The sequence below is a fragment of the Phaenicophaeus curvirostris genome, chromosome 19 (genome assembly GCF_032191515.1).
Source record: "Phaenicophaeus curvirostris isolate KB17595 chromosome 19, BPBGC_Pcur_1.0, whole genome shotgun sequence".
Classification (NCBI taxonomy): Eukaryota; Metazoa; Chordata; class Aves; order Cuculiformes; family Cuculidae; genus Phaenicophaeus; species Phaenicophaeus curvirostris.
This window is the reverse complement of record NC_091410.1, coordinates 14,261,839-14,280,475: the sequence shown is the minus strand read 5'-3', so window position 1 is coordinate 14,280,475 and position 18,637 is coordinate 14,261,839. Positions and strand designations below refer to the sequence as shown.

Here is an 18,637-nt window from a genome sequence, read left to right as displayed (position 1 = left end):
CCCATTTGGGACTCCTCAATAAAGAGAGCAGAGCTTTATAACGTTTCAGAGCTACCTGCAGCTACACCAGTGCCCACCCGCAGCCTCTGGTGGCGCTGGGCTCCAGCTGCTCATGCCGGGCTGCAGCACTTCTCAGCCAAAACATACCAAGGGAAAAGGGTCTCGAGTGCAATGCAGCGCCCCTCTGCCACCTCCCCTCCCCTTCACCAGGGTGACAGGGCCACGTTTTCCTCTTGCATGAGCTCATATCTCAAGCTAGAGAGCCAGATGGCACAGCAGCAAGGGCAGCGATCCAAGCCTTCGTTGGTAAAGCTTCACCCCTTGCAGCGGGCAGTGCAAATATAAACACAGAAAGGAGCCTGACTGCTCAGAAAGGAGATTTTTCAGATTGCTGGGGAAAAAAGTAAAGCTGAAGATTCCCAGCCTCTCAAGGCTGGAGGCAGAGCGGCTGCAGGGGCCGTGCTGATAGGCGGCAAGTTATCAGCAGACAAGCGATTACACAGCTCAAAGTTGGTTGAAAAGAGATAACCCAGCACCAGAACAAGGACTGCTCAAAGGAGCACACAGGCAAGAGGGATTTGAACCTCCAGATCCCCTGCAGAGCCAGGAAGTCACAACAAAGAGGGGATGCAACTGCCAGACAGCCCGCGAGGAGTATTTATAGATAAAGAAACAAGGGCAGTTATGCTTTGAGTGCGGCAGGCGTCTGCTGCCACAGCAGCTCCAGTAATGAATGCGCTGCTCTCGGGACACACAGCTTGTCCTACCTCACAGGAGGCCATGGTCGTCTTGGGCATCCAACACAGCAAGGAGCAGCCAGACTTTCCACTTTGGAAAGAACACCCTCGAAAACCAGCTCTTCCTCCACTTCAAGTGAAGAAATCCAGGCACAAAGCGTTTTCAGAAAGTCATTTGGTGTGAGGATTGCAGTCCCCGGTACAGCTGGGGCGCACGGGATCCCAGCCAGCAGCAAGCTTGCACTCTCTGGGGTAAATACACTTCCATTATCATTTCTCACAACAAGAGGAAGATGGAGGCCAGCAATAATCCCGAGGTGACTGGCAGCTAACTTTTCATCATCAGAGTATTTATGGCACAGCCATTTGCAGCATCTCGTAATCACTTTACCACCTCCTAGACCCCTGGCTCCTTCTTATTGCACATCTCCTAATTGCATCTGAACACACAGTAGATTGGAGGTGCAGGAGAGCCAAACACTTGGTTTGGGATACTTGGAAGGACAGCAGAGGAGCTCCAGAGCCAGGTCTGGCTGAATCCTCCCCCACCCCGATTTATGGAATGGAGCCTCCCTCCTTCCTAAGACCTTCAGGGTTAGCCCATGTCTCCCTAATTTACTATATTAGCACGGTACAAGAGATTAACAAGTTCCCTACAACCAAATGTGAAGGCATCACCATTTAAAAGATGAGTAGATGAGATGCTCATCAGGGATGGTTTAGTACTGGACAGGTACAGTTGGATTCAACGATCTCAAAGGGCTTTTCCAGCCAAATGATTCCATGATCCTATGACACAAAAGCCCCTGGGTTGGACAGCAGAAAGCAAGGACACAGGGACCAGCATGGATGCATAGGGGGTCTGGCAAACACAGCAACCAGCTGCCAAGGAGATCCTTGGGTCCAGCAAGGCACCCGACAGCCACCAACCCCATTCCTTCCTCGACACAGACACTGCCTCCACCACCGAGCCGTTATTCCCCCCCTACAAACTTCTCAGCCAAGTTTCTCGCTGCTCTTCGGCTGCCTGGGGAATGCAGCTTCAAGGACAGCTACCCCATTCCCTGCATCAGGCCGGAGTTGCCTGAAGGGAAAGAAACTGTCCCACCCTCCCTAACTACTCTGCAGCAGCACAGAAACGAGAGATAAAGAATGCCTGGGGCTGACAAGGAGCCTGCCCACTCCCAGCCTCTGCTCTGCCTTCCCCCGCACACCAAACTGGTGCAACAGGCGTGAGGGATAAGTTCTGCCTGAGAGCATTACACCGACCCCACCGTACAAGATAAATCCCAGCTGCATTATTCGTATTTATAGTCCTGCTTACAGAAGCAGGAGCCACGTGTGGGATTTGCTGATGTCGTCCAAAAATCCACATTTTAGGATAAAAGCGTCAGTGATCTCACCCTGACACGGACCGCAATTTAGGAGGATGTTCAGAAGTTGCAGACTTATTTAGGAATAGAAAGAGACAGGGGTCTGCCCAGGGCTCTCTCTGTCATCGCCCCTGGAGATGCTCCGAGCGGCCCCGCTCTCCAGCCCGGCCACTTTGCACCTGGTTGTGGAGGAACTGATGATAATTTCAGGGGAGGGGAGAGCAAGGCTGCTGTCTGACTCCATGAAAACGCTGGTGCGAATCAGGCAGGCAGCAAGGTCAGAGCTCTGTTTAAAAACAGAACCGGTGTTAAAGCCTCACACAAACACTGGAAAATCTGCTGTTGGGAAAGTGGCTCACACAGCATCTCCCAGCACTGGTCCTGGAATCTGGGAGGCCGACATTGGCGCTGCACAAATAACCCTGCACAGGGGAAACGCATTTATTACATATTTTCCACAAAGGTGCTCCAGAAATGAAAGATCTGCAAGCCTGCTGGAACAGCCCAGGGTAGGACGGGAATTGTAAAAGGCCCTTTTAAACCTTTAGGACTTGTGCAGCACGGGGGTGATCGCAGACAGACATCAGTTCTGGCTCCTGCCCTGGGATCTCAGTATCAAGAGAGAACAGCGTCAGCTTCGGTGCCTGGTGCCCAAGCGACCTTACTCCAAGGACAGCTTTATTTAGGAAGAGCAGCAGCCTGGCTCCTCAGCCTCGCCTGGGAGGCTCTGGCGGGCAGCAGGGGCTGCAGTTGGGGCCCAACAAACAGAGCTGGTGAGTTCAGAACTGCAGGAAGAACACAAAAGCAGAGACATACCTAGGGCTGCTTCTTTGCTCTATGGGTTTGGCCGGCTTGCTTCCAAGGTTCATGCTCACCATCCATCATCACTTGAGAAAAAAAAGGCAATGAAGCATGCAGGATGGTCTTCTGTGGGGAGGCCAAGCGCATCTGAGCCTCTGCTCATCTCAGCAGCCACCCTGATTCTCTTGAGAGTGCAGAACATCTGGCCAGGCACCCAGCCAGCAGCACCACACCCTGCGCTTCCACACAGCTGGAGAGGCCGGGGGAAGAGTTGGCCCTTCGGAAGAGCTCAGTGCCCAAGTCCAGAGGAGGCCACAGAGATGATGTGAGGGCTGGAGCACCTCCTGCGTGAGGACAGGCTGAGAGAGTTGGGGTTGTTCAGCCTGGAGAAGAGAAGGCTGCGGGGAGATCTTAGAGCAGCTTCCAGTACGGAAGGAGGTTCCAGGAAAGCTGGGGAGGGGCTCTGGATCAGGGAGCGCAGGGAGAGGAGAAGGGGAATGGTTTTCAGCTGAAAGAGGGGAGATTGACATGAGATCTTAGGGAAAAATTCTTCACAACAAGGGTGGGGAGGCCCTGATGCAGGTTGCCCAAAGAGGTTGTGGCTGCCCCATCCCTGCAGGGGTTCAAGGCCAGGCTCGATGGGGCTTGGAGCCCCTAACCCATGGGAGGTGTCCCTGCCCATGGCAGGGGTGGAACTGGATGGGCTGTGAGGTCCCTTCCAACCCAAACCACTTTATGATTCTCTGATTCCAAGTGACAGCGCAACCCAAGCTCTGCTTAAGGAAAAAAACACTCCTCATCATGAAGTGAGCAGACAGCTCTGTGCAGAAAACACATTCCAGTCCCCTGGACTATTGATTTTCCTGTGAAAAGAGACAAGCTAATCCTTCAAACTTAGTTACTTCAGTCCCTGGCCTTGTCATTGCTCCCCTATGGTACCAAGGGCTGACTCCCACCCAACCCTGCAGCGCAGAGCCATCCCTTGTGGCTGATGTTTCTTTTACTCAAAATGCAACCAGTTACAAGCAAAGTAAGAAAAATCCCACCCCAGAGACTGAGCTCCAGCTCTCTGCTCACCAGTACAAGTTTATATCCCACTTTCACAACACCACAGGTCAGCAGAAGCCTCTTATTTGCAAGGGTAGCTATTGTTTGAAACTCCCTTTGCCTTAGGAATTGCAAGGGGTGTGGGAAACTCCAGCACAGCATGTTTGTGCCACTGGCAGATGAGAAGAGAGCAATCAAAAGGATTTATTGACAAACCCATAGCAGAGGAATGGACCAGGATGAAGGAGGCAGGATTTATGCCATATTAACGAGGCCGCATGCCAATTGCAGCCTTATTAGTTGCACAATACAAAACTGCTGAGAGCTGCCTTCCCGTCCCACACCCAGACACCATCTATTTTAAACGAACTTGGCTCCTGTCCTTCTTCAACCACTTCAGAGCGAAGCAGCAACTTAACTGACCTTACTTTTTGGAAGCCGACTAGGAGAGAGGCATGAGAAGACTCCAATCAGCCCAGGAGGCTGGGCTTTGCGCCAAGCGAAGCTGTATTTCAGAGGCACCTGTAACAAACAATTCGGGCTACGGATATTTATGCTTAACGCAGTGCTAATTCCTCTCCTGCCACAGCAACAGCTCAAAACTCAGGTGCCTGTTCATACAGAAATGGCACAATATTCCAGATCCGCGCAAGGCTTTTCCCTCTTTTGAAGGCTTTCAGAACTGGATCTGTGCAAAGAAGGAGCAGCCCCCTTTTGCGTACATTAGTCTCTACCTCCATATCGATATCATAACAAAACAATTCAGAGCATTTGCGGGAAAATAATGCAACATCTTTGGCAAGAAGGTCTCACCACGAGTAACTCCTACAAGGTGACAGCTAACAGAGCCTCAGCCCTGCTGCCTCCTTCCTGTAAGATGGGCTAACCTGGAATACAACAATGCCTCACACCAGTAGGGAGAGCTTCCATCAGCTTCCCTTCCTTCCCCCCAGCTCACCCTGGGATCCCAGGGCAAGCACCCCAAAGGCTTTTGATTGATGCTTTGTGCAATCAGCCCTCCCTGCTCCAGACACCACCCTGGAAGCAGCTCCTTCCCCACTGCCAGCTCTCAAGGTCTCCAGACAGAGACCTGGAAGAATAAATATCCAGGAGAGAGCAGCTGTGACCCACTTGTTCCTGGATGCTGCAGGGCAGAGGAGAAGCGCTTGCTGTGAGGGGAACAAGTGGAGCAAACCCAGGTGTCCTTGGAAGGAGCACTCTGCTCGCAGCACTCTGCTCCAGCTCTGTTGCTCCAGCTCCCTGATGGCATGAGACAGCTTAGATTGAGCAGGGATGTTCAAGTGCTGCCAGGAGGGCTCCCCTGGGAGATAAAAAATAAGACAAAAAGTCCACAACCAAAGCCCACCAGGGCCAGAAGGGAACTGTGAGCTGGAAAGATGGACAGAGAGGCCACCAGAGTCTCGTGCACTGAACAAGCTGATAAAACCACCCAAGCGCAGGCAAATTTATCTGGGAAGATGTTTTTTGACAACAAAAATCAGCAGTACCTTAACCCAGAGCAGGGTTGCACACACACACACAGCAGTCAGAAGGGAGAAACACCAAGGAGGGAAGCAGAGCACGTACACCAGCAGCACAGAGCACGGTGCTCCTGCCTGCAGCCCAACAGCCCAGGAAGGCAGCACCGCGCCGAGACTGACGGGATCTACATCAAGCCTTATCAGTTCAGCCTTTGCAGCTGCCGATTAAGTTCTGCTGGCACCAAGCGACTGTGCGTGTCCTCAGACCACCTTCCTCACCCTCCTGCTGCCGCAGCCCAGCCCCGCTCCACTCGCTGGGTATTCCGATCAGAGCGCTAGGCCGGGGTGACATTGTCCCTTCCTAAAGGGGGACAGTGACTGCCTGCATGCCCGCTCATTTTATTCACTGCACAAGCACGTTTCCGACTGGGATAATCTCCATTAAACCATCTGCGCTCCCAGTGTCGCTCGGCCCGCGCCCGCTGGGCTGCCTGCGATACTGCAGCATCTGCGAGCCGGCACGAGCGGATGCTCTGTCCCTTTCCCAGTCAGCTACAAACCCCAGAGACGCAGACAGAACAGACGCACCCAGGAGCTTTGACGCGCTACCGAGCCAGGCCACCGGCAGTACCTGTGCCAGCGCCTCTCCCGAAAGGGGCACGGCTCCTCCTGAGAATTCAAGCAGTTTCTTTTCCATCACAGGAAGACATTGGGCCCCAGACTGCCAGAAGAGGAGGGATGAGAAGAGAGTGGAGGTTTCAGCCACGACAGCTGCCCTGGTGCAGAAGACAAGTGCCGTTTGCCAGGTCATGAATGCGTTTTGGAGCAGACACTCTGAACGCTGCCGAGCCCCAGGATTTAATCTCCTATTTGTCTCAGTATCTGCTTTCTAGAAACAGGGATGATCATGTCACACCCCTACATCCCCGGAACAGAAAGACAAGGAAGTGTCGGAATGAGAGATCTGAAACTCAAATCCACTGCCCCTTCCCTGCAGCTGACATCCAGCTGACGTTAGGGAATGCAGGACAGAGCGTGAATCCAGCGTGGAGAGAACACGACCCTGTCCTTAGCGCTGCCATCCAGACAGCCCAGGGACTCGGGAGCCACTTCAGCTGCCGAGGACGTGACAGTGCGGTGACGGTGCTAGAGTGGAGATGGAAAGCCATCCATCTGCTTTAACCGTAATCGGTGCTCGCCTTCAACAAGGTCGCTGGGCCATCTACCACCGGCCCTTCCTCCAGCTGCTCTGCCCGGCACGGTCCTGCCCTCGCAGGCGTGGGACAGCGCAGCAAGGCTCGCTTTTCCACCCCCCCCAGGACTCCTGTGGTCCCAAAGAGCAGGCAAATATTAGCAGCAAGGGATGGGGCAGGAGCAAAAGTCTATTCCAGTCTGTCTTGCCTTATTTGCTTTGCCAGCCTTTATTTTTCAAGGCGAGTTACAAACAAGAAGCGAGATAAAGATTTGTTCAGAGAAAGGTTAATAGGGGCCTCACGGTCTCCGAAGACTCTGCAGCCACACTTAGGTGTGAAATTCCGGAGCAGCAATAAAGATGCTGCACTGACGAGCAAAGTCTCCAGAGAAGAATTTAATCTGTCTAAATATTCTCATTATGTACATAGTTTTCAGCTTCCATTCACAGTGATCAGAGCAGAGACGGCTTCCAGAGCCCTTTTTGGACAATAAACCGTGAAATAGGATTTTTATATCAGTCATTATTCGCCTCCCCACCCCCACCCTCCAAGAGTCAATGTTTGAAATGGGTTTTGTCAAAAGAAGACACAGTGTTGGGAGAAAAGAGCCGACAGGAGGAAGGCAGCACGGCTCTTTGGCAGAGCAGTGGTGCTTGGCACGAGACAGCTCCCGTTGGCACCATCTTCTCAGCAAACCTCAAATAGATTCTTTCTCCTCATAGACCAAAAAAGGCTTTCTGTGAGGTCAGAAACAGCATAAGGAATAGAACACTACGGCCAGAGACCTGTTTCACCAGAACAGGCAGGAGGGTCTGGTTACACCCACCCGTCTTGCTCCTAAAAAGTCACTTAAATCTGAATGCAGCACTAAAGCGAGGTGAGAAAATTATATGCAGGCATCTAGGACAAACAGGCTGATCCAAAACACTCGGCTGCTGTCTTTGGGGATCGCAGTGTCCATCTGTCCCCTTGCCACAGGGGAACTTAGCCTGCAAAAAGAGACCTTGTTTGTTCACTGAAACGTGGAATCCCAGTTATTCCAACAAGCAAGAACTCAAAAAGAAAAGAAGTCCAGAAAAGAGTGAACGTTCTCCATGGATCCAACCCCCTGGGACCAGAACAGCAATGAGTTCGGACACACCTCACCCCTACTCATCTCCCAGCACCTCTTCCCCCTTGGACCAGCAGCTCTCGGCTTTCCTTGCCTGTCTAAGACTCCACTTCCACACACAAGAAGCCCAGACAACACTTGTAGAGGTGGTTACAGTGTCTTGCTATCAGATTTTTGGCTTGAAGTCAAGCGACTCCATACCCCTGTCCTCCCTGGGTTTCTCTTGGAGCGTTTAAGAGCTCTCACCAGTGCTCACCGGTTCTGCACACAGCAAAAAGGGCAGCGAGGGGAAATCACAGCCAGCGGGGTCACATCAGAGCAGCCAGACTTGAAGATGGCATTGGTACTGCGGTCTAAATGTGTTATGAATGATCACATCCCTTACCCCTCTCTAGGAAGTCCTCATCCAAAGACTAAAACCACACAGGGCAAGCAGGGAGTGGGACTGCAGAGCTGGAGGCTCAACCAGCCCCAGTTTACTCCCATCCCCACCCAGTAAGAACCATCACAGCCCTTAACGGAAAACCACAATCGACACCCAACAGCGAAGCAGGACCCTTGCTGTAACCCACCCACTGCTCGGCTCTCCCACAGACAGCCCCTCCCCACCTCTAAGAGAAAAGCGCTTAAACCCTCATCTCAGTTACTGAGCAGGGAGGATTAACCACCCCCAAAGACTCTGCAGATATTTATGCTCCAAATCCACACGAGACAAGTAGAGAGAAAAGCTCCTCAGGGAGTTACGTACGCAGACGGCAAGGCGAACGCTTACGCAGTCTTAATTTTTTTAATTTTTCAAGTCCTAACAATAATTATCTTCATGAATTATAGCTCCGATAGCTGCGAGACGCAGGCAGTAATTAATGCACGTCTGCCTTTCCTGACTCGCTCCTTCTGCTGGGTCGGGGAGAGTTATTGAAATTCAGGAAGGAAATCTTCCATCTTCTGGAAGTTTTAAAGAAACAGACCAAGGCGCGATTTAATAAAGCAATAATATTGCTCTTAAATAATTAACCAGGCTTTGACACTTACTGATACTGCTGAGGCCCAGCTCTTACTTTTGCAATAACGCTGGAACAAGAGCACTCAGGACTGCGATCCACTGCATGTCCAAAATGAACCAACTGCAGTATCGCTTCCGAGAGGCTTTCCCCCTGGATTTCTCTGCAGGCTCACAGGGTCACCTTCACTTCTTTTCCTTAAAATCCAAACCTGGACCCTTAACAGCAGCCACACAACATGGCACTTGCGCACCTTGCCCTTCCATTTCGCCCTACTGACATCTGTCTCCATGTATGAGCACCCAGCTCCCCCCAGGCTCAAGAGAAACGTGCCTCACCCTTTGGGAAACACCTTGGCTTCCAGCAGAACCCCAGCACGGTGACAGATGCCACTGAGGATGGCAAACCTCAAGCAGACAGAAACTGTTACCGAGGCAGCGCACAGCACTGGATGCTGTGTAAGTGCGCCGTTTCCATCATCTCTCAAAAATCAGATTCTCCTGCAGCCTAAACAACTGTAGTCACATAAAGAAAGCACTCCAGAGAGCTTAAAACACTCCAGTGTCTTGGCAAGAGGTTTCTCAAAACAACAATTATTGAGCCTGCTGCTGTAAAGCCCCCTCCCTTTGGCACAGACACATCACACTCTTAAATGACATAAACCCACACAACAGGAGAGACAGAACTCAAACTCAGAATCACAAGGATCGTTCTGATGGCCACCAAATGAAAACAAAGCTACATCACAAAGAACAGAGAGGGAGCGTTTGGCCAAAAAGGTCAGACTGAACCAAAAACTTCACGCCGCTGTTATTAACTTGAGCCACATTATCTCTACAGGAAAAAGATCCCTGTCCACTAGGAGCCAGGTTTTAATGGGAATAACAGCAATCCCAGCTTCAGGAACTCACCAGATAGAGTCTGTAGGCATCGATCCGTCGAATCGGCCCCCAGCACTTGTCTGTATCATTGTACTTGGTGCCATCTCCAACATTGCAAGAATGGTTGCCAGTGGCGCTGCTGGGAGTGGAGGGAGAAACAAAAGACAGTAATTAATTAATTCCTAGCAGACGTCTTTCCTGCTCCAGCATTCAAGAAAGAAGAATGAGCAGAAATTTGAAGCATCCATTCCTCCTCTCCCTCCCTGAACCCCCGCTCCCCTTACATTTTCTGGGCTGTGTAAGGCAGAGTGAGTCTCTGAGTACCGCACGTTCAAAGGGAAATACTTCAGTTCCCTGCAGCTGTTTACAAGTTTGGTTACTTGGTCATCAGGACAGCAGGTTTAGGTCACATACACATCACTGAAGTTTGTCCAAATCATGAGTCCAAATCCAGCACAGCCCAGATTTGAACAAACCCATCTCTTCCATCATCTGTTTCTTTGGGAAAGGAACTGGTCTCAGTCCAGGCTAAGAGCACATAACATCTCCAGTCATTGGCCACAGGCTTGGTGAGCATCGCACCCCTCAGTTTTCACCCAAAGAGACAGAGAAGCTAGAATCTCACATAACTGCAATCTGACTATTGAGCAACAAGTCCCGTGCCTGGAAGTGTCGAAGCTGGAAGTACTTCACACCTGAGGACTCAAAAAATCAGGTCAGCTACTTCTCAGGCAGGCAGAAGGGACAACTTCACCGTCCTACCTGCAAGTGCTGAGCTGTCCTTGAGTCATTGCTCCACTCCTTTCTCCTGGAAGCAGAGCCGATCCCAGTCAGATCCCTCACTCCAGATCCCCAGGCCTGCCCCTCTCTGCCAGCACAACCCCGGCAGGGAGCACACTTACCAGGTCACTTGCATGAGAGAGACCGGCACGGCTGCAGCGTAGATGGCCAAGTCCCCATAGAGGTAGATAATGATGCAGAAATAGAAGAGGTTGACACCCACTGCAGAAAAAGCAAACATCGTACAGAGCAGAGTAAACAGAGACTTAAACTCCACGCTTCAAATACACAAAACTTTGTTAAGGTCTTAAAAATAAATCACAGTTTGCCTCCATGGTTTCATTCTTTCTGCAGCAAACTCCAGCCCAGGGTCACAGCAGCAGCTTCAGGAACTCAGCCTCAGGGCAGGAACGGAGGGGACACGAGGTGCCTCAGCGCCCCACGCTGCCTCCCTCAGCACCAGCCCCAGCACCGGGCCCTCCAGTTCAACCCACCCTCTGGTCGCTGGGCAAGACCAACAGGTCGCACATAAGTCATCTGCCAGATGAGCTGTCAGCCTGGAACAGCCACAGGCAAACATCTCGCTGACAGACTCGGTGCGAGTGCAGCTTGACAAACAGTGAAACGAAGAGAGAAGATGCTTTTAATCCTCTGCAGTTCCAAACCCTCTGCTCGCAAACCTGCAGGGCTTCCACATTCAGGATTCGGCCCTGCAGAGACTGGGTTCCACAAGGTCTCTTCTCCCTGGCAGCCACTGACAGGACAAAGGGAAACGTCCTCAAGACGCACAAGAGGAGATTTAGGTTGAATATCAAGAGGAATTTCTTTACTGAAAGGGTTGTCAAGCACTGGCAGAGGCCGCCCAGGGAGGTGGTTGATACCACAGCCTTGGAGGGGTTTAAAGACAAGTAGATGTTGTACTTAGGGACATGGTCTGGAGGTGGACTTAGCAGGGCTAGAACAACAGTTGGACTCGATGATCTTAAAGGTTTTTTCCACCCAAAACGATTCTGTGAAACGGAGCTGCTCACCATCGGCAACTTGAGCCAAGATTCAAACCTGCAAAGCTTTAAAACCCCATTTCTGCAGCCCTGTTACCACGACACTGCCAACACGTGTTCCTACCCCAATTCCATTTTTATGGGTAGGCTGGTTATTTTCAAAGCTTGCCCTGTCTTCAGCTCAGAGATTAAAGAAGTCTTTAAACGAGTTAATTGGGGGCACAGAGCAGCCTTACTGGGGCACAAGACACTGCTGTGGAGGGCTGAGAGCCACAGGGATGAAGAAATGCTTGATGAAACCCCGGGACTCTCTTCTTCCAAGCAAATCAGTACAAGCATCACCAAGGAAAACCAGACTGGAACATATTTTAGTTTAGAGACAGGAGAGCTACGCAGAAAAAAACCCACAGCTTTGTTTCATTTTGTAAGTTGACATTGAAGGAAAACAGCTTGAGGAACCTGCCCATCCTTTCAAGTTGCGATGCCACCCGAGGCATTATCCTAATGCAGCATGGACAAAACAGTCACCTCCCCGAGCCTCACAGCTGTCGAACAAGGACAGCGTCATTCAGGAACACAAGCAAAAATTTCTACCGTGCTTGGATGCCCCAAAGTTTCACCGTGTTTTGCCATCACATTGATCCTGGGTCTCTGGATGCCAGGATATAACAGGCCTTCTCCTTCATTTAAATAAATTATTCAACATGCTGAGCCTGCTTAGCATAAAATGTTTGGGATCTGCTATGGATCTCCGGCCTCAGCCGCTCTCCACACACAGCAGTCAGGCTGACAGGGCCAGCTAAGCCACACCAGTGTCGCCAGTATCCACCAGCAAACACCAGAATCCCTTCCAGTGCCGACCTCCCTGCCTGTGGCAAATCCAGGCAGCAGTCGCCTCCCAAACTCATCCTCTTGAAGGCAGGAAGGCTTTAGAGTCAGCTCTTTTATAAACTGCTATCGCCCCTCCCCGATCAATACTTCCATTACTGGACAAGAAACGGGAAAGGAATCAATAACTTCCTGTGGGGAAATAGTGTGATTGATGCGCCCAGAACCCATTACTGCAATTAACGGCTGCTCAGCCCCAGAAGAAAGCACCCACAGTTCAGAATAAAGAAATAAATAAATGAAAGCAGTTTTTCAGAGCCAGCTCTTTCGAAAGTGCACACAGAGCCTTCGCAGCTCCCTTTAAGGAAGCAGACAGCCTGAAATTGAGATTTATCCCCAGCTTCCCTCCCAGCACTGCGGATCCAACTCCTGTCAGATCGCTGAAAATACAAATCAGTCAAGAGAAAGGAGCCGGGAACTCGCTAGAAATCAGCAGCTTTGAGGTCTCTGGCAAAGCTTTCCTCAACCTTCCTTCTGAAGCCCTCAGACACCTGGGGTTTGGATCATAGAATCATGAAATAGTTTGGCTTGGAAGGGACCTCAAAGTCCATCCAGTTCCACCCCTGCCACGGGCAGGGACACCTCCCACTGGATCAAGGGCTCCAAGCCCCATCCAACCTGGCCTTGAACACCTGAAGGGATGGGGCATCAATGTTTCATGTACTGTGGACAAACCCTGACCCAGGTGTCTGCGAGCTGGGCAATGGCAGAGGTTGTGCCTGAAGCCAGGAACTCCCCATGCGCCCCAGTTTCCCAGCCTGAGGCAGTAGGGACTGGTCACAGTGCAATGGCCTTTACTGAAGGCCATCCAAAGGAAGCACCTCAGCCAGATCTGCAGAGGGAGGTACTTCACCTGTCTCTTCTCTGCACTGCTCAGCAGACCAGAGGCTGCCTGAGCTAGGACTCAGCAACAGGACAGGGATGGAGCTTCCTCGCTAAGCACCAAGGAAAGGAAATGCAGCAAACGAGTTATGGCTGCCCTGGACCCCTCGCTGCATGTTCCTGCTCTCATCTGGAAGTCACAAGCTGTTTCAAGTGATGGTCTGCACCTCTTCCAGCTGCCTCCCTGCAGAGATTCCTCCCTTGCACTGGCCTGAGCAGGGTCCAGGAAGGATCCCTAATAGAGGAATTCAGATATCTCTAGCTAAAGCAACAGCAAGAAGAGGGATTAAGATTAGAGTACTGAGCAGTTGGTATCCCTTCGCTAGGAAGTGGACATCAGTGCATTTCCAGCACCCTCTTCTGGCTGAGAGGCAGCCAGCACAGAGGCAGAGTGGTCTAGAAGGCAACTGCCCCACGCCGGGCTGGCTTTGCGGGGTTGTTATCCTCTCACCTGGGAAAGCAGATGCAAAGCAGGGGTCTTCTGGCCTTGCTCTGCCTCCTGTGATCCCCAGCCCTCCTGCAGCTGGACCATCAGCAACTGCCGAGCCCTGTTACACGGTGCTTGCTCCCACAGCACTTCCCAGCCATCACTCTCCACATGGTGACAGAGGGACAAGGAAGCGCCCACAGTGACTCTTTACAAGCAAGAAAACTTGCCTGAGGTCAGAGCAACCCAGTGCTACAGGCAAGACTGGGAACAAAATGTTTTTAAGTTTCCAGTCCACGCTCAAGTCACCTCTTCTCTGCTCTGACTGGACAAGCGGCAGCCTGATCCAAGGCAGATTAGTTTGACAGTCCTAACTGATTTAAATCAGAGGCATGCAGGGGAATCAAAAAGGATTTTTCCTCAAAATTGGACTTCAAAACCAGCCATGATATTGTTCAAAGATCTCCACTCCTGGAGCTCTGCTCTCCTCCAGAGGCAGCAGTCTCACACTGGCATAAAGCCGTTGTAACGCAGTGGAAACAAAACAGCCATCACGTCTCTGTGAGGTGGCCAGTGAACAACAGAAAATGTCCCTTTCCACAAGAAATGGGCCCGGCACAGCCACAGTGCCTGATGGCTTTCTGGCTCTGCCCGGCATTGCCAATGTACTGTTTAACAAGTTTCAGAGCACCTAACGCCGTGGCTTGCAGTTCTGTTGCAGGCAGCAACACGGCTTTATTGCAGCACGGTTCTGGTTGTTCCCTGACATACAGAGTTAAAACAAAAAAACAAGACAGCTGCCTGTCACACCTACCCCAGGGCCCCCTCCAGCAGTTCCTGTCCCAAGCAGCTCTCCTGGTAACTCCTCAAACACAGGCAATTCTTGACTCTCCTTAGAAGTCTCTCCCCTCCACTCAGGGGGTTCAGGGAAGCCCCAACATCTCACTCTTGAGTGATACAGCCAAGATGGAGCTGACGAACACTGCAGCTGGGCCTTACTGCTTTAGACAGCACAGATCACAGATGGCAGACGAAGTTCAGAGTGAGTTCAAGGGCAGTCAGAAACAGCACTGACTTACAGTTATTCATCTGGAAAAACTGGGCTCATAACGTGCAGCTTCTTGGTCAGTTCTGGTGGTTCCACCACCAGCACTCTCCCCTCCATGCCAGTTCTGGCCCACCTGGCCCATAAATACCCTACACAGGGGGGTGAACACAGCCCATAGAGAGAAGGAATGACACTGCTGGATGGAATCATCACAAACCCACACTGCAAGGCACACAAGCTTCAGCAAAAGCCAGACACAACATGCAGGAGGACACGAAGGGACTCAGAAAATGTGAATTGCTTACCTTTATTGAAGAACATGGAAGCCATCTGCCCCATTTCCACCCTCTCAGTGATTTCAAAGATATTGGGTGAGCCACGTCTCTCTGCAAGTTGAAAATAAGAAGTGTTTCAACCAGTCCCTCCAACACACCCTGAGGCCAGACCATCTGAAGACACTCAGGAAGCTCTAGCAAGTCTGAAGGACGGTACATGTGACTGCAGAGTCACCAGTCCAAGCACTCTGCTGAAGTTAGTTTAAAAGTATTTTCAAAGTAAGATGTGACCTAGAAGGAAAAGATCTTTATCAGACTGCAGGAGGTGAGCTGAATTCTCAATTAATCTTATCTTGCAAGTGCTAAGGACTTTGGGATGTGTGCATGTGGAATTCAGGGTGAAACGGGCAGCAGAGTCCTGCTCTGCTCGCTAGAGCACAGTGGGACCCCAGCTGTGGAGAAGAGCTCTCGGATCCAGAGAAAGCATGAGCTGGGCACTTACGAACTGACAGGATGGGCCGCGTCTCTGCTCGCTCGTAGCCATCCTGGAGGAGAACATCAGTGTCAGACACTCCAGAGGAAGAATCCTCATCCTCATCATCCTCCTGGAAGAAAAGACCAGACCACAGCTGATCCACAAAAGCAAGGACATTCCAGCCTGTCCCAGTTAAACGACCTGAGATCAGCAAGGATTTATAGACTTAGGCATACTCCGAATGGCACCAATATATCGGCTGCCACCTCTCCATGCTCACTGAGCAGCGCTTCTGGGCAAGGAGAGCAGCATCAGGAAGAAATGTGAGCAGCACGAGAGATGTTTCAAAGCAGGAGCAGAAAATCCCGTTTTTAATGAGCAATCCCACAGGAGCCAACAGCCATGTTTTATACAGCAAAGTTAAGTACAGGAGGAATTTATTGCTACAGAGTTATTAACGAGGCAAGGCAACGAGGCAGAAGGATCTCAGGCAGGTCCTACAAGGTAAAGGAATGAGAGAAAACAGCAGATTTCACACAAACCTTGCGTTTTTCCATTCTCTTCCACCGCAGCTGGGCATTCGCAGCAGCCATGGCTTCCACCACAAAGGTCGTAGTCATGTAGCTAGGGAGAAATGCAATTGCTATCAATACTAACAGCCGAGAACCGTCAATGAAGGAGATGGAGACTCATTCTCATCTACTCATAGGAACAAACGAACACGACCCTTTCACCAGCTCCACACACAGAGCGTTTCTGGAGGTCTTTCATAGGATCATCAGGATGTAGCCCCATGGCCCAGGTTGCCCAGAGCAGGGGTGGCTGCCCCATCCCTGGAGGGGTTCAAGGCCAGGCTGGATGGGGCTTGGAGCCCCTCATCCAGGATAGGTGTCCCTGCCGAGGGCAGGGGTGGGACTGGATGGGTTTTAAGGTCCCTTCCAACCCAAACCATTCCATGAGTCTGTGTTGTAGGCAGACAGAAAACGCATCCCTCAAACACGGTCAACAGGGAACACAACCACACAGCCAGTGCTCAAGCAGCAGAGGGACAGGATGATGGGAAAGCAGCGAAAGCCTCAGCCCTGTCCTTATGGCTCCACCCAGGCAAGCCCTCAATCTCCTACAGACACAAGCTCACATCCTACCTCATAAATCCCAGGAACATGAGGAGCACGAGGCTGACGAGCCACCCCGCTGTCGCAAAGGCCTTTGGCATGGTCAGGGCTCCCGTTCCAACGATGAGGTTGAACATGTACACCAGACCAACCTGCAAGGAGACACAGAACTCGGTCTCAGAGCCTGCAGCTCTGCCAGAGACCATCCAAGGCACCGCATACGTATGGATTTCAGAGAGAGCAGTCCTTGAGCAAGAAACAAACACAGAAGGGGACTGACAACCAAAGAGAACAAACAGGGGTCAGCAGGTTTCTGGAGAAACTGATATTCTGCTCCATTTTTCTAATTTTTTTAAACATATTTTTTTCCTTTCTAAGTTTTCAAGTTATGAATCACCTGAGCTTTTTAGTTGGTTGTTTTCAAATTCATTGCCTTCTGCCAGAAGGATTGGGGTCTCCCCGTTTTTTCTGACCTGAACCTGAGCAGTTACGACTATATACATAAGTTACCTTTCAGAACCTCTTGTTCTTTTTCTGGAAGGGAAAGAATTGCATTCTTTCTGGCAATGAGTGTTTTCCTGCCCAGGGGCACCCGGATAGAACCCCAGGACTATGAATTGAGCTAAACTACAGATCAAAAATTGCCCAAAGTTGGGTTTTTTCCTTAATAACATCTAGGTCAGAGTCTCTCCAGAGGGGAGCCGGTAACGAGCTGTGCCTGGGCACACTTTTCTGGGTGTGGAACAATTAATACCAGGAGACCTGCTTCGCAGAGACCCCGCGAGCACTCCTGCCCTGCCCTCACTGACACAAGTGCAGCAAATTCAGCTTTTGATGAGTCTCCCAGAAGGACAAAAAATCAGCCAGTGCAGCTCACATGGAAGTTGGTTTCATCCAGCTGGCAGTGCTGTTGCTCCCCGAGCCCAACTCAAGCGCCGAGAGCCATGAATCACTCCTGACAAAAACCTCCCAGGTGATTTTCCTTGGCTTTGGTCAAGCAGAGAGAGATGAGAACGGTACCCGTGTGTTCAGCCTGGCCAGACATCCTCAGGGAAAGAGGAGAGTTTGGCCTTCAAGATTGGATTCTGGGAAACACAAGAGCAGGTGACGCTGATCCTTTAGGGTCCAGACGCCCCAGTTCCTGCCTTGCTCTCCATTTTCTCAGCCGTGACCTAGTTCTGCAGCCTAATATCCAGTCCTTCTGAATTCAATCCTTAATATGGAGATGAAAGCTTTTAAGCATTTGGAAGCCAACGCATACATTTCATGACTGGTTCTGTATTTAGTGAGCTCATGTCAGAAGAAAACCACATTTGCAAAGCACTGTTTTTAAAAGCTGACACCATATGAGAGCTTCTGGCTATGAAAACTAGTATTTCCAGTAACATAGGAAAGCAGTAATTGGCTCTGCGGTTTCACAGAACACCACATCACAGGGAAGAAACATCCTGACTCCCGGTTTTAAAGTGCTTTAGAACAAATTACTGCAACAGCTACAAATAAGTAAACTTTAGGAAAGCTGGGGGAAACGTTATATGAAATTAAAAAAGAGAAGCAAAGCAGGACAGTTTCAATGTACGATCCCCCCAGTTTCTGCCAGCTTCACAGACAATTTGCATTGATGAAAACATTAACAAAATAAGGAAAGCGAGTAGGAATGGAACATAAAGCTCCTTTTAACAGTTTTAGAACTACACCTTAAGCAGACACCATCCCTTTGCATTATATAAAGGGATGCGTGATGTAAAAAACCCCAATAACTACAAGTACTCAGCACTTTTAAGCACCCTTTGACTCCATCGCATCTTGAACCACTGAGGTTGTGTCTGTGGGGAAGCACAAAGTGAAAACACGGCGCTAAGAGAAGAGGATTGTGCAAAGGTGTGTGAGCAAACCCACAAACCACGGAACTTACGTAGGGAGAGTAGAGCTCTCCTGTGTCCGTGATGCCACCAGCCATGGTGACAACAGCGAGGAGGCTTCAAGCACAGCGAGGAGGATGTTTTGAACTTCTGGTGCCTTTAACCTAGGGAAACATCATAAAATCGTGTTAGCTTTGTCAGAAAGAGGGGGAATTGACGAGTCAGCTCTCGTGCCTCGGTCTTGTGATGTTTGACCAAG

At 50.7% G+C, this 18,637-nt stretch overlaps 1 protein-coding gene across 2 annotated transcripts in view; it reads right to left on the bottom strand.

Moving 5' to 3' along the window:
- Positions 1-18,541, bottom strand: part of TMEM104 (transmembrane protein 104) — a 39,903-nt gene extending 21,362 nt beyond the window's left edge. Inside the window, exons 1-7 of one of the 2 annotated variants that reach the window (XM_069872671.1) lie at positions 18,432-18,541; positions 16,547-16,668; positions 15,944-16,025; positions 15,429-15,531; positions 14,957-15,037; positions 10,528-10,627; positions 9,656-9,761 (exon numbers count right to left, since the gene is read on the bottom strand). In XM_069872671.1, the coding sequence (XP_069728772.1) occupies positions 9,656-9,761; positions 10,528-10,627; positions 14,957-15,037; positions 15,429-15,531; positions 15,944-16,025; positions 16,547-16,668; positions 18,432-18,476 (639 nt within the window). In that variant the 5' untranslated portion in view covers positions 18,477-18,541. Of the gene's footprint in view, positions 1-9,655; positions 9,765-10,527; positions 10,628-14,956; positions 15,038-15,428; positions 15,532-15,943; positions 16,026-16,546; positions 16,669-18,431 lie in introns of both variants that reach the window. The other variant, XM_069872670.1, reaches the window with a different exon arrangement.
- Between the last annotated feature and the right edge of the window lie 96 nt (positions 18,542-18,637).